This window comes from Balaenoptera acutorostrata, chromosome 11, assembly GCF_949987535.1.
Source record: "Balaenoptera acutorostrata chromosome 11, mBalAcu1.1, whole genome shotgun sequence".
Taxonomy (NCBI): domain Eukaryota; kingdom Metazoa; phylum Chordata; class Mammalia; order Artiodactyla; family Balaenopteridae; genus Balaenoptera; species Balaenoptera acutorostrata.
Window position 1 is genome coordinate 39,185,541 of NC_080074.1, and position 27,869 is coordinate 39,213,409.

At 34.0% G+C, this 27,869-nt stretch overlaps 1 protein-coding gene and 1 long non-coding RNA gene across 2 annotated transcripts in view; one reads left to right on the forward strand and one right to left on the reverse strand.

The window, feature by feature from the left end:
• Window positions 1-27,869, forward strand: part of LOC103019002 (uncharacterized) — an 85,198-nt gene that overhangs the window by 30,361 nt on the left and 26,968 nt on the right. The window lies entirely within an intron of this gene.
• The window catches only part of PTPRQ (protein tyrosine phosphatase receptor type Q), a 266,556-nt gene that overhangs the window by 3,147 nt on the left and 235,540 nt on the right, over window positions 1-27,869 (reverse strand). Inside the window, exons 52-58 of the mRNA XM_057556607.1 lie at window positions 24,266-24,347; window positions 21,030-21,120; window positions 16,003-16,079; window positions 9,178-9,312; window positions 8,829-8,954; window positions 7,862-8,010; window positions 4,390-4,525 (exon numbers count right to left, since the gene is read on the reverse strand). Coding sequence (XP_057412590.1) covers window positions 4,390-4,525; window positions 7,862-8,010; window positions 8,829-8,954; window positions 9,178-9,312; window positions 16,003-16,079; window positions 21,030-21,120; window positions 24,266-24,347 — 796 coding nt within the window. The remainder of the gene's footprint in view (window positions 1-4,389; window positions 4,526-7,861; window positions 8,011-8,828; window positions 8,955-9,177; window positions 9,313-16,002; window positions 16,080-21,029; window positions 21,121-24,265; window positions 24,348-27,869) is intronic.

Below are 27,869 nucleotides of genomic sequence, written 5' to 3' on the forward strand. Positions count from 1 at the left end.
TATTGTAAGGCAATTATACTTCAATAAAGATGTTTGAAAAAAAAAAAAAAAAAGAAGTTATATTCATATCTATTGCTACTATACCTCAAAACCTTTTTGGAACTTCTCCACTGAAACGGTCTCTAGAGATTGTTGGTCATTATTAGGAATACCTATTTCTTCGTGGATTACAAAATGTTTCCACACGCATCTCATCACTGTCAGTTCTATGAGGACAGAACTCTGTCATATTCACTGCTATATTCCCATTGCGTGTAATAGTGCCTGGAATGTGGTAGTTGCGTAATGAATGTTTGTTGACTTAGCCTCATTTAATTCTCACAGTTAGCCGATCTTTACCATTTAAGGACAGACTTGATTTGGAGAACATTCAGAAGTCACTAGGGATCAAGTTTGTGAGGTGGATGATCAATTTACATAATTCAGTTTTGGTAAGAAATGAAGGATTGTTATAAGGTAATAAAAATTCTGTTGAAATTGCTGTTAAATTTTCTTCTCAAGGTAATTCCAAATGAGTATTTTAAAATATACACTGCACAGTGAATAACATTATTGGCAGAAATATATTGACATGGTATAATTTCTTTGAAAACAACAGTCATTTAAATTTATGAGTTCTGGTATTTAAAAAAAAACACATTTGAATTTGAAGTCACATTTGATATGTGAAACTTCTGACTGTCCCAATCTCATCTTTCTCCTCTGGAAAGAATGATGGGTGTAAACTCTGCCAGCAGGGCAGGCTGAGCTCCACAAGGCAGTACTACATTTTCCAAGATCCCTCTGCCGTGGTGTGTTATTGCCAAAGAGGCAGTGAAGAGTTCAGTTCCAGTTTCTACCCTAGATAGTCCTGTTACCTTAAGAATTAAACTTTTCTGATGTTCAGTTTCCTCATCTGGGGGATCAGAAAAGCTATGTTGTGAGATTTAAGGCCAGCCGTATATATATGTTGCTGGCAAAAAACTAGGCACCAAAAATATATTATTCTTTTTTCTTCTACCTCAGGAGTTTACATCAGTCAATTTTCAAGAGAACCAGAGCAGGAAAGGGATTCATCCAGATTAATCCTTTTTTTGAGGCAGGAATAGTATCTCAGGATATTATCTCACTGCAGAGTATTCTCTCAGAAAGCTCTTTCACATCTCTTGGGGCTGCTGTGAGCTGTGTTTTGGTAGACAGTGAAAGAACTTTAGGTTCTCTCCAGGGTCTGGGCCCTCTGGTGTCTTTTAGTGGTGATATATTGCCGAGGTTCCCGCCTCCCCACCCCTGGCCATGGCTACTGTAGTATGTGCTGAGACAGCATTCCTCATAGAAATTGGAATCATTCCCAAGTGCAAGAGAAGAAACTAAGAAACCACTCTTGTGCAAGGCAATGCTGGTTTATAAGGACTGGAGCCAAGGTGTGGTCATTTTCCTTTTTTTTCATCACAGAGAAAAGACGGTAAAGGGCATAGCTTCTGGGAACAAAGTCCGGTGAAAGAGACCTTTGGAGTAGCACATTTTAAGCGAGGATCTGAGAATTGTGATTTATATCGTTTACAAAGTGGAGGCTAATTATTTAGTAAACATGGATGTACCTTAATTTTATAACCTCTTATGGAAGGGCTACCTATACTTTTCTTGAATATCGATGAAGATGTACTTATTTCAAACATGCCAACTAATAGTCATGACTTCTACCTATTGATTCAGTAAGTGTTTATCAGGATTTTAACAACTGCCACCTTTTTATCTTAAAAAGCAATCGGCACAACTATATTGTCAGACCTTTACTGCACGCTGGGCATTTACTGCATGCTTGGTGCTTTAGATACTTTCTCTTATTTAATACTTACAATAAACTTGTGAAAAGTGTAACACAGCTATTTTACAAAAGAGAAATAGCTCAGAGAGGTTAATTAAACAAAGTCACAAAGCCAGCAATTAGCAGGACTGGAATCTGAACTCAATTCTCTGACACCAAAATTCAGGCTCTTTTCATTCCCCTACCCAACCTGCAGCATTTTCCTCTGGCTGGTTATTCCAGCATAATGTGTATGACGTTTATAGCATATACTGAATACTGAATTGTGTGAAATTATTCACAGGCATGCTTGAACACACTCTTTACAAAGTTTGGTTCCACAAAATTGTAGAGCATGACAAAATTCGACTTCTATTATTTGAAGACCGAATCTAGTCTCTACAAGGAAATATCCCAATCATTTGCACCCTCTAACCTATCCTAGAGAGCCAACCAATCTCAATCAATGCCAAGAACATTGATCACCAGTGCACATGTGTACACCCAGGGACACGGGAGGAAAATGCTAGCTATTTATTCTTATTCTCAACTAAAAATAAGAAAGAATTTTGGTTTTAATAATCATTAATGGTCGTATTGATATTGAAGCCCTTAAAAGATCTTTGGATAACAACCAGCTACATAATTGGTGGGGTCCACTACAAAATGAAAATACGAGTTTCCTTCCTCAAAAATTATTAAAGATTTTCAAAACAGTGTCAGCAAACATTAAATCAAGTGCAAGGCCCTTTTGAGCGTGGGGACCTGTGAGACTGCACAGGCTGCGTACCAATGAAGCCAAGCCTGGCCACAAGACATAGTCCATTTCTGAAGTTTCCTAAGGGAAGAGTGATACTTCACTCATGTGCTCCCTTTCAGCATATAAGGGAATGCATATGGATTACAGTACCTAGTTTGACCTAGCCATCACATAACTGAAGTGGCTTAAAAAGATTCCTACAAAGAGACTGTGGATTAAAGATAGTATCTGTCAGGCAAGCACCAATGAATGACAATAAAATGGCAGCGCTGACATTTTTCATGCTCCTAGAATAATTGTCTTATAGCCATGCTGTGAGGTGAAAGCAACAACAGTGTAATCAGATCTGACAAAAAGCTAGATCACTTTTTAAAAAAATTACAAATAATTTAAAATATGTATTTAAAACCACTATTGAAACAGAATTATTTTCTGCTAAGTGTTTATTTTATCTTTTGAAAATACCTTATGATAATATGAAGCCACCACTATCAGCAAGGTTGTCAAAATTGCTTATTTGACCTTTATCTCGTGTTTTTCAATTTCTTGTGTACGCTTTATAATTTACATAATTGCACAATCTACATTCTAAGAATAAATATATATGTATTGGAGTTGAATGCTCAAACATTTCTCCTGAAAGGGCTGTGTGTTCCTAAAGGTTTGGATGTCTCTGGTCTAGAGCAGCATCTTCCTAAGAACGTTAATGTTCCATGACATCATGGCATTATAGCTTTTGGGGTCAAAAAGTGTTCAAGGATTTCATAGTCATATAAGTCTGGGAAATGTCCACAAGGGCTCTGTATTTATAATTGTCAATGCACATTAGCATACAGGCTGTAATTCTAAGAAATTCTTTCTCAAACTTATTTTAGCAAAGAGCCTGTTTTCTCACACCTTTAATGACTGTAAAGCCACTTGTGTTTTCCAGTAGGTACCCTAGAAAATACCATTATAGAAGATCTGTATATTTACTGTGAGAAAAATCTCTGTGTATCATAAAAATATCAATCCAAAGGTATGACAGGAACATCCTATGTATTATAGTTAGACAGACTTGGGTTTGAATTTTAGCTCTGACCTTTGAATATCACTAAATTCTTGAACATCTGCGGCCCTATTTGTAAAGCAGAGACCATAACACTTAGTCTGTTGATTAGTTTCATTGGCCCTGCCTTACGAATAAAGAATTAAATAAGATAATACATGTAAAGGATCTAGTATAATACTTGGAACCTACTAGACACTCAACAGGGTTTTTAGTTTCATTACCATTATACCATATGATTTTTTTAATGACAAAAATCTATATTTTAAAAATATTTTTATGTCCAAACCAGAACAACAAAACAAACAACTCCCAGTTAGTTAGTTGATGACATGCTATAACAAACATTATTAGTACTACTAATAAAAAGGGATAAATATGGACAAGTGAAATACACAGAAACCTGTAACAACAGTTAATAAACGTTTCCCAAATACAACTTCTAGCATGTTTACAAAAGAAATTAATTTGATTCATTTTCTACGTTTCCTAAAGGCTGAAGACAAATCCATTTTATGAATTATTTTCTATTTGCCTATCAGTATAAACAAGGTAGGATGAGTAGTCAGTAACAGTGCTGAAGGATAACTGGGGCATGTGGGTTTCAGTTCTCCTATAATCCCCATCAGCTGCCGTCCCCAAGACCCTGCCCCCACCCAGAGGTTTATAATGTAGGAAAAGAGAATGTCTGCTTGGCTAATATAGTTCAAGTCCATGTCTAACCAGATCACTGCCACTAAGATCCTCCCAGGCAGAAATTCTAGAGCTGATAACTGCTTGAAGTTTTAGATATCTTACCAGGTTTTGTACCATGCACATTCTTTCACTTCTCAGTTCAGCCACTAATCCATATATATCCACAAAATCATGATCATTTATATGTTGTGTTAAGTGGTCCAGAGCAATAAAAACTCCAGTTCTTCCAACTCCAGCACTGCAGGAAGAGTGAAATTACATGCAAATTATTCAGCAAAAAGGCTGTTCATGTTGATGGTGATGAAGAAGATAAACTATGATAGCAATAAATTATAAATAGTTTCTTTTCTTATTTGGAGGTAGATTTTCTTTGGAGTTTCTTTGGATTTATATTGTTCCCAAGACTGTTTCGACAGAGCAAGATGATTATCATTAATACTCTGTCAAATATTTGAGGTTTTTTTTAACCAGTTGAACTTTCCCTCTTCTTTCATAATATTTTAAGGGTTGTAGTTGGAGAAGTATGGGGAAGATTTTTAAAAATCATTGAAAATTCTTAACCCCAGAAACTTTTTATTGAATATATTTTTGGTTACCAATAGGAATGCTAAACATGAAAAATGTCAACTATAGTATTTAGCCCATATAGTACTTCCTCTGCATCACATTGATAGACTCTCGTGTGTTCTTTTCACTTTCCCTAGAATTTTCTTTTCCTTCCTATAGATAATAAAATTGGAAAGCTATTTCCTTTTAAGAAATTAGTTTAATACTGAAGGACAGGTATGTGCTCCATATAAACGGTTAATTGATAAACCTGACAGGATTTTTTCAGAAATTCCAATTAGAAAGACTCCTAGGTACTTAAATGGTTAATATAGGAAGTAAATCTGAAAAAAAAAAAAAAAACATTTGAAAGGTCACCTAGTCTTAAATGTCAGTTTGAACATCACAAAACTGCCATCTTTGTAGGTAAAAAATATTCTAATGTCGACAATACCTATGATTCAACCTAAGAAATAGCATTACAACATAAATCTGATCACTATAACACATACACATATATGCCCGAACAGAGTAATCAGTCATTACATCATTCAATATATTTTGAGTGTCAGACACTGTCCTAGGCATCTGGGGTACAGCAGTGAACAATACAAAGTCCCTGAACTCATGGAGCTCATATTCTAGAGGACGGAGAATGGTAGTCCACACAAAAAAGAAACATGCATAGGATATACCCAGCTGCAATAAGTGCTATGGAGAAAGATAAATTAGGTTAAGGAGATAAAAGGTGATAGGGTAGGATAGGGTCTTAGAGAAAGGTTCTCTGACAATGTGATATTTGAAAAGAAACGAGTAGGGTTAGGGAGTGCACCACGTGTGTACCTGGGAGAGGAGCATCGCGGCCTGAGGGCGCGGGAAGAGAACAGATCTGAGTGGGAGGGTGTTCTGTGTGTTCAAAGAAAAGCAAGGAGACCAGGGTGGGGAGAGTGTGTGAAGAGGTGATGGGGGGCAGGGATCAGAGTATGTGCTGTTGGGTTGGATGTGGAACGTGAGAGGAAGCAGGGAGTTGAGGATGAGTCTAGGGTTTCTGGACAAAGCAGAGTGGACTGCTGTTCACCAAGATGGGGATGAGAAGGAGTGAGTCTGGAGACTGATCTAAGTGTTCTGTTTTGGACACATCAAATTTTCAGAATGTTGTGGTTAAACCGGAAGTTCAATGTGTAAGTCTAAAGTTGAGGTGAGAAGTTGGGGTTGGAGATAATCATTAAGTAGACAGTTTTAAAATGATATTTAAAAATGATTATTAATATAAGCATACTTTTCCTCTGGTCTCTTTTATCTATTTAAATCACAAAGGAGGAGACTACTGTTTTTGAGGCTACAAGAGAGAAGGTACTTTTCTTTTTTAATGGATTTTTAAATCCACTATTTTAATCCAGTGGCAGTGTATATGTAAAATATGGAGAAGCTGAAGGAAGCTTACTATCCATTGTAATCATCAATAATGGCAGTTTAAAATCAATCACTGACTTTATAAGCAAACTGTTATTCTATTTATACTATATACTGGTCTGTTAAAAATTTTATGTGTATGGAGGGGATACGGAATTGGGAGGGTAAGAATGAGGCTTTTACTTTTAATTCTATATGTTTTTAAATATATAAAAGATATCTCATAATGAGCAAGCATTTGTGTATTACTCTTACAATTTAAAAAATCTAAAATATTCCTGGAAAATGTAGACTCATTTAAATTACATGTTGAGTTCTTTCCTCTAAAAGAAAAAGTTTAAAAATTGGATGGATTACTATTTTCTTACATATTTAACCACATTAATTATAGTATATTCCCATTAGAATAATTATCCATCAATTAATTTTTGGAATTATTATAATTAATAATTATTAATGGGTTAAAATATATTGTTACTTAAATTTTTTTATTGTAGCAAAAGATACATAACATAAAATTTACCACTTTAACCATATTTAAGTGCACAATTCAGTGGCATTAAGCACATTCACAGTCTTGTGCAACCATCACCACTATCTGTTTCCAGAATATTTTCATCATCCCAAACAGAAGCTATGTACCCGTTAAACAGTAACTCTCCATTTCTCTCTCTCCCAAGTCCCTAGTAACCACAATTCCAGTTTCTTGTCTCTATGAATTTACCTCTTGTAGGTATCTCATATAAGTGGAATCATAAAACAGTATATTATCACCCACTTTTTCTCTAATTTACAAACTACAACTGTTGAGGAAACTCATGTTGAGATTGATTTAGATATATCATGTTAGAAATCATAAATCATATCAATATGTCCAGAACTCTGAATTCTAAACAACTGTGAGCTTTATTTCTTTTTGCGGGGGAGTATTGGTATTTCAGTGGTATAAAATACCAGTGAAAATAAAGAGGGGAAAAATCTTAATTTATAGTCACATTCTATTTATCATCTTCAAAAAGCTAGGTCAAAGAAAGACATTTGAATAGTTTGTAAAAATTTTGAATCATGCTTGGTTTGGTCACTTAATTTGATCTTTATTTTAAAGTTCATTTTCTTTATTCTTTGTAAGTCAAATCTAGAAATTTGCTTTTACAAAAAAGTTTAAATTAGTATATTAGACTAATATCAGTTGAAATAATGAAGGATCAGATGTTTATTCATAAAAATCAAAAAATCCTACATGCCCACACTCATCCATTTGATGTGTAGCCACATAAAAAATGGGCTACAATTTTTTTTTTTTTTAATTTGAAGGCCTTCGAGAGGTATAATCCAGTCAAGATTTCAGGAAAATTCCTGTACCAGAATATATATTTTCCCTTGCTTTTAGACATAGTCATTACTCATTTTATCTCTGCCATCTAACCTTTTATAAAACTACATCTTGATTTGTTATAACCAGTAAAATATCTGAAAACTAAAAGCTGGATTGAATCTACATTAACATTCTGCCAGAAAATCAATGGTGTCGTGATCATAAAAAGGTCACGCTGAGTTTCAGTACCATTTCTAGTGTTTCTAGTGTTCAAGGGTTCTAAAAATCTCTCTTTCTTACCTGCAGTGAACAACCATAGGTGTGGTGTCATGTGCTCTGCTTGCTCGAACCAACTTCACAAAGTGAACTAGAGGGGCACTGTTTTCAGGAACCCCATGCTCAGGCCAAGCAGTAAAGTTACACTGTCTAATGGTCATGCAATCCCCATGCTAGACAAAATGACATTAAAGAAACATGATAAGACAGCTGACTTCCCAGGTTTTCAAGGTGATCTTTTAAAATGACAATTTACCAAACATAAGAAACTGTGTTTTCATGATTTCCTATAAGAGAAACCTTCTACTATTGCTACAATAAAGAAAATTGCCTTTCTGTATGAATGCAAACAATGACAAGGCTTGCAAGCAGATGATAATGTAGGGTATTTAAATTCAAATATAGTGTAACATTTTGTAACACCAGAGTAGTAGATTTTGAACAATTTTGACCTAACAACTTAAGCACACTCACAAATTATTCAAAACACAGGTATAGAGTATCTGATAATGTCAGAAAGTATAAATATCCTTATATCATTTTCTGTGTTTATAGGCCTTTACGTTTTATAAGTGGGATCCTATGCTGTCGCTTCTGTATTGGTTCTGGCTTAAATAGAAAATCCAATTATTAGGATGTAGACAGAGACAAGTGATTCGGGAAATTCCTGTTTTAAATCAGATATTACAGTTTCTTTAATAAAATAAGATAAACTTAGTGATCTAGTTGTTTCCTCCTTTTTCTTCCCCTGTCTACCTAAGAATTTGATATTAACTGGTTCATATGAACTTTAACTATATAATTTGGAATTAAACACAGTGACATAGATATTGAAGGCAGGTGCCAATTCAAAACTTCTATTTTGAAAATAATAGAAAAGCATTATTGAATATACAGGTATCAAGCAATATGTCTAGAAATTAATTTTACTTTAGACATTTAGAACATTCATATTTTATATCATGTTTGACTTCCCCTCCTCTTTTTTTACCCTTTCAATTTTCAGATCTCTGATGGTCCAATCTATTTGAACATCCTCCATTAGCTTTGTAATCACTATATCTCCGAAGACAGTAACTGGTTTGTTGTCCTCTGGCCAATACTGATGGCATCTGATCTGTATTCAGAGAAAAATCACCAGTCATAAGAACCATTGTTTTATATAGATATGTGTGTGTGTGTGTGTGTGTGTGTATAAAAAATATCACAGTTACCGCTGCTAAGATAAAACTGCTTTATAGATGTCCAAGTCATTGATGACTCAAAGTATTAGCTAAAATTGTCACACATATATTAACACAATTGTAAAAGTTTTGTGAAAAGATTTTCAAATAACTTACCCGCCCTTTTTCAAAACACTGTGTTAGCATTACTAACGTTTTTGCTCTGGTTTCCCACACCATTCTCCAAAAATCCCCAACTGTTCCTGGTAATGGACCTTGAGTAGCAATAAATTCATTTGGACATAAGTAGCCCTAGAATGATATAATTACAACACTGAATCAATATTTACATATATATAGTATTTTTTAGTTTTTGAGCAATGTAAGAAAAACATACTAGTTGTAAGATGACCTATTTTAAAATATTGTACATTTTTTTTTAAATTTATTTAATTAATTTATTTATTTATTTTTGGCTGTGCTGGGTCTTCGGTTCGTGCGAGGGCTTTCTCCAGTTGCGGCAAGTGGGGGCCACTCTTCATCGCGGTGCGGGGACCGCTCTTCATCGCGGTGCGCGGGCCTTTCACTATCGCGGCCCCTCCCGCTGCGGGGCACAGGCTCCAGACGCGCAGGCTCAGCAGCTGTGGCTCACGGGCCCAGCTGCTCCGCGGCATGTGGGATCTTCCCAGACCAGGGCTCGAACCCGTGTCTCCTGCATTAGCAGGCAGATTCTCAACCACTGCGCCACCAGGGAAGCCCGAAAAATATTGTACATTTTTGAATGCTAAATAATTATAGATACTCAACATTTCCAACATTAATTTTAACCTCACAATGTAATATACTATACAACTAACTGTTCTTAAAATGTATTTCTAACTCTGAATAAAGCAGTAAAGACTAAAAAATAATAATACCACTTTATGGCAGACAATATGCTAAGCATCTTATAGTTAATATTCCAATTAATTTGTTTCTTATAAAAACCTTGTGAATTAGAACTATTATTATCCTCATTTTAGAGAGGAAGATACTGAAGCTAAGGAATGTGAAGTGATGTGCGGTAGGTTTCACAGTTGGTAAGGTAGCCTGAGTCCAGAGCCAGCTCTCTTACCCATTCCACTAAGTTATTGTCATATATTTGAAGATTGTGCAGATATTTTCATACTCTTTCTCCACGAAATTACTTATCTATGTAAACTATGGCATTAGTAATTATTCTCCAGAGCTCCAAACCAAGAGTAATGTGAATAATAAGAAGGTTCATTTAACTAATGTAGGACCTGAGATTTGTCTCAACCCTATTATGACGGCTCTTGTAGATTTTATCAAGTTATTCTAAAACTCAGTCCATTCACCTGGAATGTAAGTATGCCACTTGAGTAGTATCTGTGGATTTTTCTTAAAGAAAGGTACTGTATAAATAAAATATAGTAATGAAATTACATGTATTCCAAACATCAAAATATTTTGAGGAATGAGGATTAAAGGTGAATTTTATTTTTAAATTGGAATTGTCTCAGTAGCCAGAGAATATAGTATTACACAGAATAAATAAACATTTTAAAGTTCAAGGGGTCCTAAAATCTAATCCAACCAGTTTATTTTACTTAAAGAATAATGAGACACTTGAGGTGATTTTCCCAAAATCACCCAGTGACAGTTTCTGGGATAAAACCTTGAGTCTCTTAAATAAACTATATGCTAAAGCATTTCTATGTTTCCAGTCTCAGTTGAAATATATAATTATTTTACATTGTAAAGGTTTTTTTTTTAGGTTAAAAAAGTAATATATAGTCAATGTAGAATGTTTGGAAAATTCAGAAAAATACATAATAGAATGTGGAATTAATCTGTAATCTCACTATCCAGAATGAAGCACCATTAATATTTTAGTCACTTTCTCTACAGACTTTTTAAATATGCACATTCCTCCATTCAAATAATATTTATGAATGTCTACTGTGTGTCAGGCACTATTCCAGGAGCTGAGGATTCATCACTGACTAAAATTCCTACTCTCATTTGTCTTATATTCTAGTTAGGGGAAATAGACATTAAGCCTATTAATAAGTCTATTAAATAAACAATTTACATAGAGTTTTTAAAAGTGCTAAGTGTTGTGAGAGAGAGTTTTCAGAAAATAGGGTGTTCAGAAAAGACTCGGGTGAAATCTGAGGAAAGAACTGAAGCAGAAAGGGAGTAATCCCTTCAAGATCTGAAGGAAAAGTGTTCCAGGTAGAAAGTCAAGTATGACAGCATTAAAGGAGAGATGTGTCTGGAATGTTCTAAGAACAGCAAGCGGCTGGAATGAGGGGGACAGTAAGAGAAGGTGACGTCGGAAAGAACAAGGGAGGGGGGACAGTGGTGCTTTAGGTCCTAGAGTAGGTAATTATAAGATCTTGGATTTTACTCTGAATGATATGGAAAGCCTTTGAAAGATTTTGAACATACAGAATATATGGTTTAAGAGTTTCATCCTGGTTTCTGTAAGACAAGCTGATATGGTTTAAAGGAGAAAGGAGGGAGAGTAGTTAGAAGGTTATTGCAACAATCCAACCAAGGGTTAGTTTGGGCGATAGCAATGGGGATTGTGAGAAGTGATAAAATCTGGATAAATTCTGAAGACAGAGCCAAGAGAATTTGCTTATGGATTGGATACTGGGTATAAGAAAAATAGAGGAGTCAATAATGATTCCAAATGAAGATGGGGAAAACTTCAGGAAGAGCAGACTTAAAAAAATTTTTTTTTTACTTAAGCGTAGTTGATTTGCAATGTTGTGTTAGTTTCTGGTATAAAGCAGAGTGATTCAGTTATACATATATAATATATATTCTTTTTCATATTCTTTCCCATTATGGTTTATTGCAGGATATTGAATATCATTCCCTGTGCTATACAGTAGGACCTTGTTGTTTATCTATTTTATAGATAGTACTTTGTATCTGCTAATCCTGAACTCCTAATTTATCTGTCCCCTACCCCCTTACCCCTTGGGTAACCATAAATTTGCTTTCTATGTCTGTGAGTCTGTTTCTGTTTTGTATATAAGATCATTTGTATCATATTTTAGATTCCACATATAAGTGATATCATATGGTATCTGTCTTTCTCTTTCTGACTTACTTCACTTAGTATGACAATCTCTAGGTCCATCTATGTTGCTGCAAATAGCATTATTTCATTCTTTTTTAATGGTTGAGTAATATTCCTATGTATATATACACCATATCTTTATCCGTTCACCTGTCGATGGACATGTAGGTTGCTTCCATGTCTTGGTTATTGTAAATAGTGCTGCTGTGAACACTGGGGTGCAAGTACTTTTTTGAATTAGAGTTTTCTCCAGATATATGCTCAGGAGTGGGATTGCTGGGTCATATGGTAACTCTATTTTTAGTTTTTTAAGGAAGCTCCATACTGTTTCCCATAGTGGCTGCACCAATTTACATTCCCACCAACAATGTAGGTGGGTTCCCTTTTCTCCACACCCAGGATAAGCAGGTTAAAAGGAAAATCAAGAATTCATAATGGAAATATTAAACTTGAAATCCCTTTTGGATATTCAAGTGGGAATGTCATGAAGGCAATTGGGTATATGAGTTTGGAATTCAGAAAGAAGTCCAAACTAGAGACATAATTTCAAAGTAGTTAGCAAATAGATCTTACTTAAAATCACAAGAATGGTTGAGATCGTCAAGGAAATGAATTTGGAAAGAAAGAGTAAATTCAAGGATTGGGCTCTAGATAATTTCAGTGTTTGGTGGCCAAGGAGATAAGAGAGAACCAACGAGACTGAGATGAAAGTGTCAGAGCTGTAGATGGAAAATCGAGAGAATGGTGTCCTGGAAGCATTTTAAGGGTGAGGACAATTAACTGTAATTGATCAATTTATAAAATGTTTCTCCTAGTTATTTGCATTTCCCTTTTTCAGGGATTCAATGTCCTTTGGTACCATAATCTTCTACCAGAGTAGACGAAATCTGATGTTTCTGATACGATTACAGCTCATTTGCATCATAGCCTTTAATCTTCAATCTCCAGCTATGGTAAAAGCTATCCTCAAATTGAAGTAATTTCAGGCATCTCAGGTTGACAGGAGAGGTAATTTGGGGTAGCGGGTTGGGGTCTTGTCCCATTACATAATGTTCTTATTGTTAGCTTTCTTGAAAACATTCCTAAAGTCACGTGTACAATTAGTGGTTGTTTACAAGGATGCAGTATCTATTTTCCTCCCTACCTCTCTCCCACAGTCCATCCTTAATCAACATTTTCCAGGCTCTCTTTGAGTCCTAGCTTCAGGAGCACAGTTCCCAAGAAGAGCCAAGGGCAGAGAGATAAACATATAGTAATCTAATTACAGACCCAGGCCTGGAGTTTCCTAGTCTTAGAGTACATCCTTCAGACCACCTACTGGTCTTCCCTTTTCCCTTCTCCAGACTTCACTTTTTCTTTTCCATCTAAACACTAGTTATTTTGCTTTCTCTCTACCTTGCTCTATAGTTCTTCTCCCTTTTCCTCTAGCTTCCAAAGAAATAGGAATTCAGAGTCCATTTGTAGATGGCCTTTGTCTTTTGCTCCTGGAACCAGTGTTCATGAACTTTCAGATGGAGGTGCCATGGAACAAAAGTGGGGAGTTGGGGGAAACTGAGGTGGCAAACATTCATTCTGAGAAATCTTCACTATTTCTGAGGTGAAGACTGCCTGAATTTGGGGATGGAGAAGTGAGAGGCCACTATGGTATTATGACTTTGTCTATTTCCATCTGTTCCTGACATCCCAGACAAAGGAGATATCCCCAGAAGTAAAAGCAATACAGCATACTGCCCACTCCAATACTGAAACCTGCCTTAATGTAAAAGCAATACAGCATACTGCCCACTCCAATACTGAAACCTGCCTTAATATAAAGTGCTTTCCATCTGGGCCTGCTTACCATGTAGCTCAGTAATGATTACGCGTATCATTACATATGGGTCACAGTGACTTTGCTGTAAAATTTATTATATTACAACATCACTTGACCACAGCAGAATATATATATATATATATATATATATATATATATATATATATATATATATATATATAAATAAATGTACTCAGATTTAGTTTATTGCTCATCCTGTATTGTGATCTTCTTACGGTTGTCTCCTGACAACTTATAATATTTAGAGGGAACACTGGGGGTTCATGAATATTCCTTTGTTTATGTGTGGTTCAGTTATACCTCCTAAAACTGGTTGCCTTCCTAATCGTATTCATATCCTATACTGTCATCCCATAACTGGTTGAACATTATAGGATATAAGCTATTCATTTGTATCTACTTATTGGTGAATAAAAATGATACAAATTAATAGATCACTGATACAACAATTTGTTCTTGCTCTGTTCTATGGTATCACAAAATATATGATCATTGATTAAATATCTAAATATATATATGCCTCATTCTACAAATCAAAGTAAAACTTCTACATGCTATAGAGTTTAGGATACAATTAAAATTGGTAAGCACAAGATTTCACCAAAATCTTTAGAAAAGAATTACATTTTCAGGGAAATCAATGATTTGATAAATGAATAAAATATGTCATCACAATAGTAAATTTGGGTTTTCTTCAAAATAGATTTAAAGTTCCAGCACAAAAACAGGATGAAATTCAAAGGATGCCTTATTAACCTCTGCAAACCCCCTGTCACTTCTCCTATTAAGAAATCTTAAATGTTCCCATTGTTCACTTCTTTCACAATAAGATTCAATATATAATTGTAATTTTGGAGTAATTATCAACCAATATAAAATTTAGGATGAATTCTTCTTTTCCCCCTTAACAGAGGCTTGGGGAGAATGGGACATAGGACAGGTTATGTTTGATGTTGGGGAAAGGATGGAGCATCACATAAGCAGAGCCCCAGTGGGACCAAATGAAATGGCAGGCCTGGGTGAGAAGACTATGAATAAGGAAAAAATAAAAATCTAATGGGAGTGTGGGCAGTAGAGGAAACCTTCAAGTATCTGTAGAATCATGATAAGAAGCATAGTTAACTTTGCTACATATTAGAATTGAAGTCAGTGGTGAAAATAGAAGGGAACTTATCTTGTTTTTATAAAACAACTGTGTATTTGAGTAGTTCAGTGATATAGAATCATCTGCCTTAAGGAGGAAATAGGTGAATCAATGCCAAGAGAGGCTAATATCTAATTATAAGTAATTTTTCAGAAAGATTTCCTGGGTGAATTGTTGGATTAAGTAACCACAAAAGCAGTTCCTACTCTGGGATTTCCTGATTGTGTCAACCCAAGTGGAGGTCTTGGGTGCATCTAAGGTTTCTGTGTACCTATGATAGTGGTGAGCATTGAGAGAACAAAAGAGCCATGGAGAAGGAGAGGGAGAGATCCTTAAAACACTTCGGTTTATTCAACTTTCAATCCAATGCAGCGAGCATTTATTATCTATGATGTGCAACATAGTATACTAGGCATGTCACAGTTCACCCCATGTTGGTTCACTTAAGATATGCTTGTTGAGTAGCTACAATGGAGTGCACGTTCTGTAAGTAGCTGAGGATGAAAAGAACAAGGCATCATAGTCCCCTAGAAGGACTGAAAATCTAGAAGGGAAGAAGAGCATAATAGGTTTTTATATTATATGGACATGACTGTGCATAGGACTAATTTTTCTTTGAAAGAGAGGTTGGCCGACCTCATTGTGTACAGAGAATATTCTGACAAACGTAGGAAATAGTGGAAAGACCAGCGGGTATGTAGCTAGAAGTTGTACCTCTGCCACTTATTAGTGAAATGATCGTTGGGTAAATTGCAATCTCTGGAGCCTCCATTTCCCCATCTATAAAATGGGGGTACATAATGTTGTTGTAAGGAACTGGTACATTAAAGTCATAGAGGTTGTAATGAATTTCTTGTTTTAAATAGTTTGAAGAGTAATACTGCAGTATTTATGTTTTAAAAAATATATATAAAAATAGCAACTTACAGAAACATAGCTGGCATTAATATAATCCGATCCTGGAATACTAGCATCAGCTATCAGTTTCACTCTGTTATTGTTATCTAGAAGAAAATATAAGAAATTAATGCTAATTCACTTTTTAAATTGCTGCTACTTTCTTACTATAGCAGTAATAGAAAGAAGTTCATGATATAACATCAAAAATTATAGACGGCTGTAAAATTTTAAATAGAAATTCCCTCTTATTCCATATTTCCACTACCCAGAGACAATGACTATTAATATGTTCTTGTATTTATTTCCAGGATTTTCTATATATATTCATATAAAATTGACCACAAATGGGGCAATATATACACTATTCTGCAAAAATTTCTTATTTACCTATATCTTTCTGTATTAGCATAAACAACAATATCTAGCTCATTACTTTAAAAAGCCATATAGTATTTCAATGTTTGAATATAACATACTTATTTAGCTCTTTAGGGTGATTTAAACTCATCTCATTTTGTTATTATAAAATGCTGAATAAATATAACTGAACTTTTTGCACATATGTAGGAGTCTATTTGTAGAATACATTACCAGCAGTAAAATTCCCAAATCATATTGTGCATCTCAAATTTTGAAAGATACTGACAAATTGTTCTCAAGTTATATCATATCACTCCGAACAAAAGTGCTTGAACAGTTTGAACAACTTTTTCCTCTTACTTTCACTGCCATAGTATTAAACATTTTAATTTATGACCTTTTGATAGATACAAATTGATGTCTCCTAATATTTATATTGATTTTCTTAAATATGAGTGAAATTGAGCTTCTTTGCTTATGTCTTGGCCATTTTAAATACATTTTCTATTAATTACATTTTCATATGATACTATTTTTCTATTTTTAAAAATATACTAAGAATGTTACATGTATTGAATTTTTCTTTTGGTTTGTCATTTGTCTTTGCCTCTATCAATCAATTTATCTGCTAGCTATCTTGCCATACATAAAATTTATATATTTTGTAATCAAATTTCTCATTATTTTTCATTATGGCTTCACTATGGCTTCTGTGTGATATATACAAAGGTCTTTGTCACACCAATATTCTTATTTTCACAGATTCATTCATAGTTCCTTCTGGAATGTTAATAGGGTTTTCTGCTTTTGTTTTAAATATTTTGATTTTTGATCCATTGGGCTTTTTATTTTTTTTGAAACAGAATGAGGTAAAATCTATCTTTATTGTTTGTTTGTTAACATTTGGAACAACAAATAGTCCATCCTTACCCCCTTGTTCAAAACACCACTTTTATCACACAATAAATAGTTTTCTCTATGTGTTTAGGTCTATTTCTGGACCATTTATACTCTTCTCTTAATTTACTGCCTATTCCTTCTTTAATACCAAACTTTTAATTATTATTCTTTAGACTGTTCTAAGGTATGGCAAAATTAGATAACCTTTACCCATTACTTTTCTTCAAAGAAAAGTATCAAAAATTATTTTTTCCTGAGAATTTTTACCAAGTTGGTATTATAATTGAAATGTCCAGTGCTAATTTTAACTAGACAAGGGAATGATATAAAGTATCTATTACTACTTAATTATTTTGAAGGGTTTTTGTTTGTTTGTTTGTTTTGTTTTGTTTTTAATCTTAATGGGAAGGCACTCAGTAGTGGAGGAAAAATAGGTAAATGTGGGTTTGTGTTTGAATTACAGATGCTCTATCTACCATTTATGGCACTGGGTGAATTGCTTAACTTCTCCATTCCTTTGTTACCTCAGCTATAATATATAGTTATAATATTTATTTTGTAGAATCCTCTGAGGAAAACTTATACAAAAGCTTATAGAACTTATAAAGCCGTATAGAACACAAAACATGTTCTTATGTTCTTAAAATTAAGCACGTTGTATGTTAAATGACTTTGCTGTACCACTAGTAATCATAATGACCTGACCAATGTGTCTGAATCTAAAGAAAGGGGATTGTTCAAGCAAATTTATGTGAATGATTTATATCCCAAAGATTTTGAATTTGGTATGATCTGCCTATTTTAATGACATAGTGGCCAGTCATGTAACTAAGGAAGGAAAGCCATCAGGTTTCTATTCACTCGATATGCCTGCTTATAACTGAGTCAACAGCAAGCTAAACTTTTCTTCATGGTGTTGGAACACTTCTGAAGGTCATAGTGTCCTGTCAAAGAGAGACTTGGAAATCTCTTCTGCATGCATTTGCTGCTAATTCTAGTATCTTAAAGCCCTGTAAGCTAATATCTTCTAAAATGCACTGTGATATTTGAAATCCTACTTACTACATTACTCAGAGGAAACAATGAATCTCACTTAGCTGGCTCAAGCTAAAATTCAGACTCTATTAAATGAATTCATTCTCTATGGGAGAAAAAAAACATTTCAGCTTTATGGCTTCTCTGCAAGCACAATGGGAGAATGTATTTAGTTTAAACATTTCATTTTCTTGTTCCATGTATATGTGGGCGGGGGTCTGTTTGTCCATATAGGCAGAAGTGAGTTTACAGCTTGTCTTCCAACCGAGGTTAGGGAAGTAGGTTTATCATCTCCAGACCATAGACTCTAAGGGCCTGTTACTAAATTTTATTCACCCAGAAAGTTAGAGGCTTTTAAAAATAAGCAATCTATTGCTTACTAACAATCATAAGAACTAATATTTATTTGAGAGCTTCCTGTGTTCTGGTACTGGGCAAAGTGATTTACATGGTTATTTCATCTACTCCTGAAAGTTATGAGGTCGACACCACTAAATAATATGTCCAGTCACTAAAGTAGTTAGTAGGTAAACAGAACTGCAGCCCAGGAAGTTTGATTAGAGCCCACATGTTCTTAGTCATTTTACTATATAGCAGGCAGTATGTATTAGTTGAACTAATAGATTATTCTAATAATATTCTTGAAAAATATAACATTCTTCCTAACAAAATTATTTCTTATAGGACCTCCGACTCTTTAAGAGGACACTTAAGAAAAAGCTTTCCCCTAAAAATCCATTAAAGGATATTGGATGTGGATGTAGTATATTATTAGAAAAATTACCATAAGTTTTCTGTACTGAAATCAAGAACAAAGCAGAATACAATTGGACATTATCCATTTGACTCTAGAAAAGGTGAAAAAAATGCATGCAAAGCTTTTAATATTCCAAAACGTCCTTGATTTACAAAATAATTCCATCACTAGTTATTTTTTGTCTTAGCTTTAGATATCCAGATAATCTTACCCCTCAGTTCTCCTTGTTGTTTTAAGGATGTCTGTTTAGTTATATTGACCACTCATATTCACTTCTTATGCTGTAAGAGCTAGCAAGCTAGCATTATGTGACTTTTCCTATGGCCATTATGTGAACCCAGAAAATAATGCACTGAGATCTTAATAATAAAAGATTGAAATGACACATTTTTAAAAATGTCTAACATATCAAATTTTTATATATTTTTTAAGTCAGATACTCTTTAGTCTTTGGAAATAAGTTAGATATATTTGATTTACTTATATATAGTGATACACATTACTTCAGCCAAATATACAATTGTAAATAAATACTAAATATTCCACAGTAACTGTCCTTCAATCAGACCATAGTATTTGTTTTCACAGAATATCACTAAGTAAGCATGAAGCAGAGAGTCTGAAGGAAATTTAGGTATAGATGAATATAAAAACATGAGAATTTCCGTATCTCTTAAACTTATGAGGCATCCAACTCAAGTTAACTCTCTGAAAGGGAAAACAAAAGGACTTATTAAGAAAGGTCATGCCACAGGAATTGAGAGATGTAATACTAACATTCCTTATTTCCTACAATAATGTCTTATTTGTCAACTTACTCTTAAAGTCATTTACCTTTGATTTGTTTTGTTCCGGGAAGGATTTTAGGTGATTAAAGCTATTTGTATTTTCATCCTTTTCTAATTCTTGGGAATTAACAGATTCCGTTAGATTACTACCTGCTATATCATGTTTCCCTAAATTTGTTTACTTCATGCCTCTAGTTCTAGAATAACAGAATATGGTCCATTTCTTCCTATCCATATCCTTATGATTTTACATTCTGTGATTACACCCTTGTTTAAGGCTGTGTCTTTCTAGACAGAAGAGTTCAATTTATATATATATGGAAGTTTCCCCAATATAGTTTTGAAAAGGCATAGAACATAGAAAAATATATATACCCTAACTCTAAAATTAGGAATATTTTAAAACTCTAGATTTTGAAACAATACTGACAATATTTCAGAGCTTAACAAATACCACTTTTTAATTTCATACATAAAAATGTATTGAATCAGAATATAGTTAGCAGGAACATCTGTTGTAAAAAATATGATATCAAATATATAGCTATTATTAGCAGAGGAATGTTATGTTTTTTTTTCACATCACTGCTAAGTCTTAAAGCAATAATATGGGTTTTTTTTTTCACATCAGTAGACACATTCTTTTTAATGACGTATAAGGAATAATAACAGTGTACCATGTAAGATGGTTTCTTTTCTTATTAACTGAAAAATGAAGCCATGTTCACTGTGGTAAGGCACAAGCCCGCCTCCTTTGTAAAACCAATCCTGGTAAGCATACCTTTATTCTGATCTTCAATGAATATTTTGCAATGCATTTTTTATATTCCTTAACAAAGCACTGCCATGCTTTTAAGAAAACTAATGCACAAAGTTATGTGTGAGCTTTCTCTTTTCATTTGAGAACTAGGTCTGTAGGAAGATATTAGAGAGGTTCGTTACTTGGGTTAAATTACAAAGCTAAGAAACTACTAGGTCTACAGTTTCTTACACCTGCATGAGTAAACCTTGTGTGAATAAGCTGAAAACCATGTACATTAACTTTAATAAATATTAACAAAGCAAAAGAGATACAATTCAACAGCTGCTAATAAAATGCATTATTATAATTCAATTAATATGTAATATATATTTAAGAAAAAATGCTAAAATGCATTTTGCTCTCATTTGAAAATGTTTCATTATCTAAAACCAGAAATAGTATGTACACATACATGGTTTTATGTTTGGAAAGCGGTTTTTTGCTCTGTTCCAAGGCAGATCAGCATCAGTGGAAGAAAGATCCTGAAGAAATTTTGGTAATTCCTGTGGATGGAAGTCATTGCAAAGTTTAGGTTTATTTCAGAGGTAAACAAGAAGTTCCACTTAGTAATAGACTATTCTTTATTCTAAATCCTTTCACTTTTAAAATGAAAACACTTCTCGTAACTGCAGAAGCAAGGTCAAATTAACAGTAATGAACTGACATGAACTTCCACTGAAAATTCCTGAATAGAATTGATTAGTTGAGCTACTGCTTTCTCTGGCATAATTTCTTTGCCCTTTGGGGAGCTCTGAGGTGCAGCAACCACGTTAATAACTCCTTTTCATATTTGACTAATGGTTTCGTCAAATACACACTGTGTATTATTTAATATTTTAATGTCTACTTAGTAGGGTAAGGGAGTCGGTGATTTATTTTTTGTTTTTTTCTCCTCGGGCAGTGTGATTTCACGCCTGTTAATTGGTACAACATTGGTCAGTTTGTGAGAAAATGCCAAAGGTCAATTCCTGTTCTTAGTGGGCATTGTTAAATCGATAGCAGAATGCAAAGGTGTGATAAAGAATTATCAGAGGAAGGGTCAAGATCTGTTATTGACATTTTGGTGAAAAATCACGATATTATCCATTCATCATAAAGAAAGCTGGTGCAAGAAAATGTGTTCATTATTTGGTTGAGCTGATGATTTACATTTATGAAATTTATAGTTTTCCATATTAGAAATGCCTCAATTTACCAAATTCCTTAAAAAGTGTTAAAACCGTGGGGGTTTGCAATGTTTTCCCACTTTATTGTAAATGATTTCTTTTAATTGGATAATTTTCCCTTCTCCCTTATTTTTCCTCAAAGAGAATTCTGGACAGTATTTTACACGTGTGTGTATGTGTTAGAGAAGAGGGACGGTGTTAAGCACCTGAATTCTGGTGTTTTGGCACTAAAGGCTTAGGAAAAAAAATTTTTAACCAAGTGAGGAATCCTAGAACAGCTTCCTTGTGTCAGGTTTTGGGAGTATATGTCAGCATATTTATAAGAGACAAAGAAACAGAGGGGAAAAAGAAGATGAATTGGAATCACCTGAAAAGTGGTACCTATTTTTCTGTAGTTACAGAAGTTTCCATGTATAGATTTAAATGATTATGGCCTTGATAATTAATACCCAATTACTAGGTTGATTGTTTGGATAGTAATGTTACACTCAGTGGTCTTATTCTTATCAGAGCACACAGGGCCTCAACCAACCTCTCCTATTTAGCTCTTTCTCCTACTGTTCCCACTTTTTAGTGGGATCACAGATGAGTGGAACTGTTTTGCATCCTTATGTTTTTGCATTCATTCTCTCTCTCTAGAATACCTTTCCCCCTTTATCTACTTATTGGACTTCTGCACCACCCTAAAGTTCATCTGGCAGGTCACCTTTTTGTAAAGTCTTTTCTGACAGCTATCCAAACAGAGTTGATCCCCACTTCTTTCTGCATACCTCTATCATGATATGGTGTCATTTGGGGTATTTTTAATACATGTCTGCAGTTCTTATTCATCATTTGAACTTCTTTATGAAATCATCACTATGATGGCAAATAGTTGTGTCAGCCACTATTCTTAGTATTACACACATTCAATCAGTTTAGTATTCACAATTCAACAAGATAGATACAGCATTTTACAAGTGAGGACATTGAACAACAGGGAGTTTAAGTGATTTACCCAAGGTCACTTAGCTGTTTAAGTGTTGAATTCATATATATCAATACCTGTCACATAGTGGAGCTTATTAATATTTAAGGTATAAGCGAATATGACCTGAGTTACAAGTTTTATCAAACATATGCATCAAATATGCATTTGTTTATTAAAACAGTTTAAAAAATTAATACAGCACTAGAACTAAAAGCAATTAAAAAAACCGTATTCCTTACATGTGAATATGCATTTACCTAATATATACACACAACCTATATATTTATGTAAAAACACCCAAGTACTTAAAACCATGATCTCCAAAAATGTTAAACTAGAAACTTTCTCATTATAATATATGAGAAAATGTTATTGCTAATAAAACTTTTCCTCTACTCAGTCATGTATAATGTTAACTATATTCACTCCTATTCTAGTGAAACTACCCTTTTGTCCCTGAAAAATTGACAGTTCTTGCTGCATAAATGCTAAGAAGAGTTTTATGGTACCACTGATTTTGTTAAATCCAGACCAATATTACTTAAGAAGCATAACCAAAAGCTGTAGGAAATACCATTAATCTTCTCACATTTTTGTGATTATTCCCTGAGAGACTGAAATATTACAATCGTGAATTATTCAAGCCAATTGTTTTTGTTCACACACTAAAAAGTTCATGTAAAAATAGAAATAAAGTTTTTGGTAACATTTAGAAATCTGTTTTATTTTTATAATACAAAATAATAATCTAAGTTAGGAAAGAGCCTCACAAGTTTTAAAATAGCTTGTAGACTAACACATGCCTTATGTTTTAATTTAATTTCAACTTTATAGATATATAAGATGCTAAAAGCAATAAAATTAATCTTAACTTCCAAATAGTGTTAAAGTGACAAGTTCTTAACTTCATATATTCTCCATAACGTGATACAGCATTTATTTCATGATCACTTAAGTAATACCTGTGTTTTATAGGCTTCTTTTTATCTGTTTTTTATTTTTGGAAAGTTCTAAAAATAACATTTTTAAAATAATTTCTGGAAACATCAAGTTCTGTTCTCAGGTTCATCTATACTACTAACATAAACTAAGCAGGCAAATATGAAATGGAATTATTTAGTTTCTAAATCTAAAATAGTTATTTAAATATAAAGCCACATTTATGGTACCACCCAAACCTCGTACACACACAAAACCTGATGCATACAGCATTCTAGAGTTGCATGTACATCTGGGTGAGACAGCAAAGAAGAAACAGGGCCAGGCTGCCCTTGCTGGGGAGGTCTCTGATGAAGAGCACCTTTTTCTGACACAGTAGGTGAATAATTCTGTTCAGGTTGCACCGGAGGCTGCCCCGTGTAACGTTACTATCCAAACAATCAACCTGGTAATTGGGTATTGATTATCAAGGCCAGAGTCCTTCATGGCCTTGCAAGCTTAAACTGGACATGAAATGTGACACATGAAACGACTGGAGGTCTGGCAATGTTGTGACAACTGCTAGTAACATACCGAAAATTCTTCTTGAAACTTTAGGTTGTTGTTTGTGCAAAGCTCTTCAACATGTTGCAGAAAGGATTTCTTGCTTATCGGCCTCCAAGCAAAGAAAGGTATAAAATGGAGTCATGTTAGGTTGCGTTCTTTTCCTTTAGCCTGGGCACTCTCTTTACAGTTGACAAGTTAGAGGACAAGGGACATTTCAAAAGCACACAGCCCTTTAAAGTCACTCTGTCATATTTACAAAATTAGCTTCCCCCTTTAAGTTCACTTTCTTTGTATTTCATGGTATAAAAATCCTTCAAATTTTAAGTGACTTTAAATGAATGATTTAACATTTTAATGAAGAAAGTTTTTCAAGCAAATGTAAGGGCATAAAGTCATCATTGAATCCTAAAGCACATAAAACCTCTTTGTCATACAGAAAACATTTTATACGTTACAAGGTTTTAGAAGATATAAAATATTGCAGTGACCTCATTCTCGTAACGACATGGTTTTTAAACCCTAAGGAGTTTAAATATCCCTGTATTACTTCCCAAGCTAAAATACAGACATGCAGGCTTCACCCCAGAGAGAGAGAAAGCATTTCTCCAGTTACCATGCAATTAGTCATGCTTTTATGATTTATATCCAGCTTGGAGGTTTTTCTAACAAACATACAGAAAAGAAACCACACATTAAGATTCATTGAATCAGGGAATCCAGAGTTGATACTCAAAAAGAAGAAAAGATATTTAACAAACTTACTTGATGGATTTTCTATAACTAAGTAACCTGCAACAGAGATTGTGTTAAATACATTATGAGTTGAGGGTACAGCTCTTTCTGAAAGAGTTCTAGATTAAAATCAGAAAAACAGGGTAAATCAGCAATGTATAACATGCTGTATATGTTATAACCCAATGTATAACCTTTAACTGATATTTGATCATTATTTTAAATTCTATATCATTTTGAAATTATATTATTTGGACCCAAATATGGCCAGATAATAATTTGGCTTCTTTCTCAAGCTAAGAAGGTACTCTTTTATATTGTTAGGCATTTGGGGCATTACATCAAAAACAGGTCACTTTTTAATATATTGCATAGTATTTATTGGTCTAAAAAAGTTAATGTGAATTAAATTTTTTTCTTTGTTCATAAAGAGTGCTAAATCAGGGAGGGTGAATCTTTGAAAAATGACATCAAATTGTCTAAGTCTTGTTTCATGAGTGAGTTTTCATGAATATATAACCATAAAAAATGACAATCATTTCAATTACTTTGGATATACACATCTTTTGTGGCAGTTTATTGGTCAAGTTATTTATACTCTGAAAAAAATTGAAATAATTTTTAACAGCTAAATAGACTATGCAACACACAAATTCAGAGATGGGTACATCTTTAATAACATTTGTCATGCACAACAAATTAGCACTGCAAAAAACACAAAAGGCACAAAGTATGATGAAATAAAATGAAGAACATGTACCTTTATCAAAGTTTTTAATTTTAAATATTAGGGATAATTTCACTGTATTTCTTAAGTGACAAATATTTACAAGAGGATATGGTTTTTGAAGTAAAGGACAAACAAAAAAATTAGATTGAAAAATGTGGCTTAAATACTTTGAAAATGGTCAGAGGTGTGTGTTCAATGAAGAAAACCTGAGTCAAAAGGGTGTATTTTATTACAACACAGGAATTGGTGAAAAATATGGAGGTGCTGGAGCAAGTATTATCAAGAAGAGTGGTAGAATTCTTGGTTAATGCTATAGGTGTCCCCAGGCAGAAGGAAGTATCTCTCAGCAACTCAGGGTATAACCTAGTAGAGCAACATAGCATAGCATAGAATCACAGGTTAGAGCAAAGTCTTGGTGGATGAGCTTGTGGGCTTCTCACAATACCCTAGAGTGATTCTAAGGAGGCACCAGAGAAATTCTGACTCTAACTAGATGGATATGGAGATGCCTGAATGGGATATTGAATCAGAAGAATCCTTAATTTGGGGACAGGAAAACAGAGTGTATGAATTGGAGGGCCTGGAAAGACTTCTGACACATGCAGTGGGGGGCGGAGGCAACAAGCAATCCCCGTTGAAAATAATTACACCTCAGCAAAGACCAGCAAGAAAAAGAGACAACCATGAGCCAGACCCACACTACCCAAGCCCCTGAAGATGCCTGATGCCCCAATGTTCCTATGCCATGATATTCCTCAGAAATAGGAAAGGAACGAAGGTCAGGTTGGGCAAGTATTAATGAATTGAGCTTAAGATAGAAATGAATGAGATACTTGAATTAGCAAGATCATTCTCCCTGCTACCACGCAGAAATGGAAATGCTTGAGTTGTGTGGAGATCACTTTTATAATAGCAGGGAACATTATTGAGTTTGTGATTGGTGAAATTCAAACACTACATCTGCTTTAATGACAGCCATCCTATAGTGGGGAGATTGTCTTTTCCCAGAGGATCCAGGATTATTTGAGGTAGTACTGGCAAAAATATTTTTACTGTGCTATCTAGAACCTGAAATAGAGCTAGTTTGTAGAGCAAGAAATAGCTAAAGCACCAGATTATTATTCATATCCTTGTTCTATTTTCATTAATGATCTATTCTCTCATTTAGAAATTATGATTAATACCTTTTAGTCAATTTCACTTCAGTGAAGAACTCCACAGAAGGTTACTTTTATTTTACTATTATTATTTTATTTTGCATTTGAAAGATCTCTCTAGAGATACTGATTTTAAACCGTAACTGGCTAACTATTGGATTTGGGTGGATATTTGTGAATTCTTTTCTTAAAAAATACAATGCCCTTTTAAAAATGGCTTCAAATACCTGATCCAACAATTACCAGCTATATTGTCTTGAGCAAATTACTTAATCTTTCTTAGTTCCTAATTTAGAAAATAGGGCAAATATATGTAAATCAAGCTCATATATGTAAAATGCTAGGAAACGCCCACCCCTGGCTTTGGAAGCAGTGCGTAAATGTTAGTTACTATCATTAGTATTAAAATTGCTATTTCTAGTTTTATTGTAAAACTCAAGCTCCTCCTACTGATCTGTTCTACAATTGATACTGATATAATGATTTTTTTTGTTTCCAAAAGAATAAATATTACTCAAAACTGGGAAGACTAGACTGCACTAAATTAAGCAGCAAGATTTCCTATGGTATTCTTCCTAATCAGAGTCCCAGAAAAAACAGTGATCACAAATATTTCAAAGCCACGTTTGGTTTTCTAGTTCTCAGTTCAAATTCTAAATAAATTCCTAATAATACAAAGGCTGGAATAATTGTTTTCATATTATCATGTGAAAGCATTTCTAATCATGCCTGCATTTTTTACATTATTCCTTATAACTACCCTTCACATTACCCTGTTTGTACTCCAGATATTTTCTTACTATCAGTTTCTTCTACCATTCCAGGTGTTTCCCCACAACCAGATTTTCCTGATTGCTTAATGGCTGATTCAAATGTTAACTCCCCCATGGACCTTACCCTGTTCTGTTACAGAGAAAATAATTTCTTCCTTCTATGAAACTAAATTTCTATGGACAAATCATCTTCCACCTTCTGTTACAGCTATATAAAAGTACATGTATTAAGGACACAT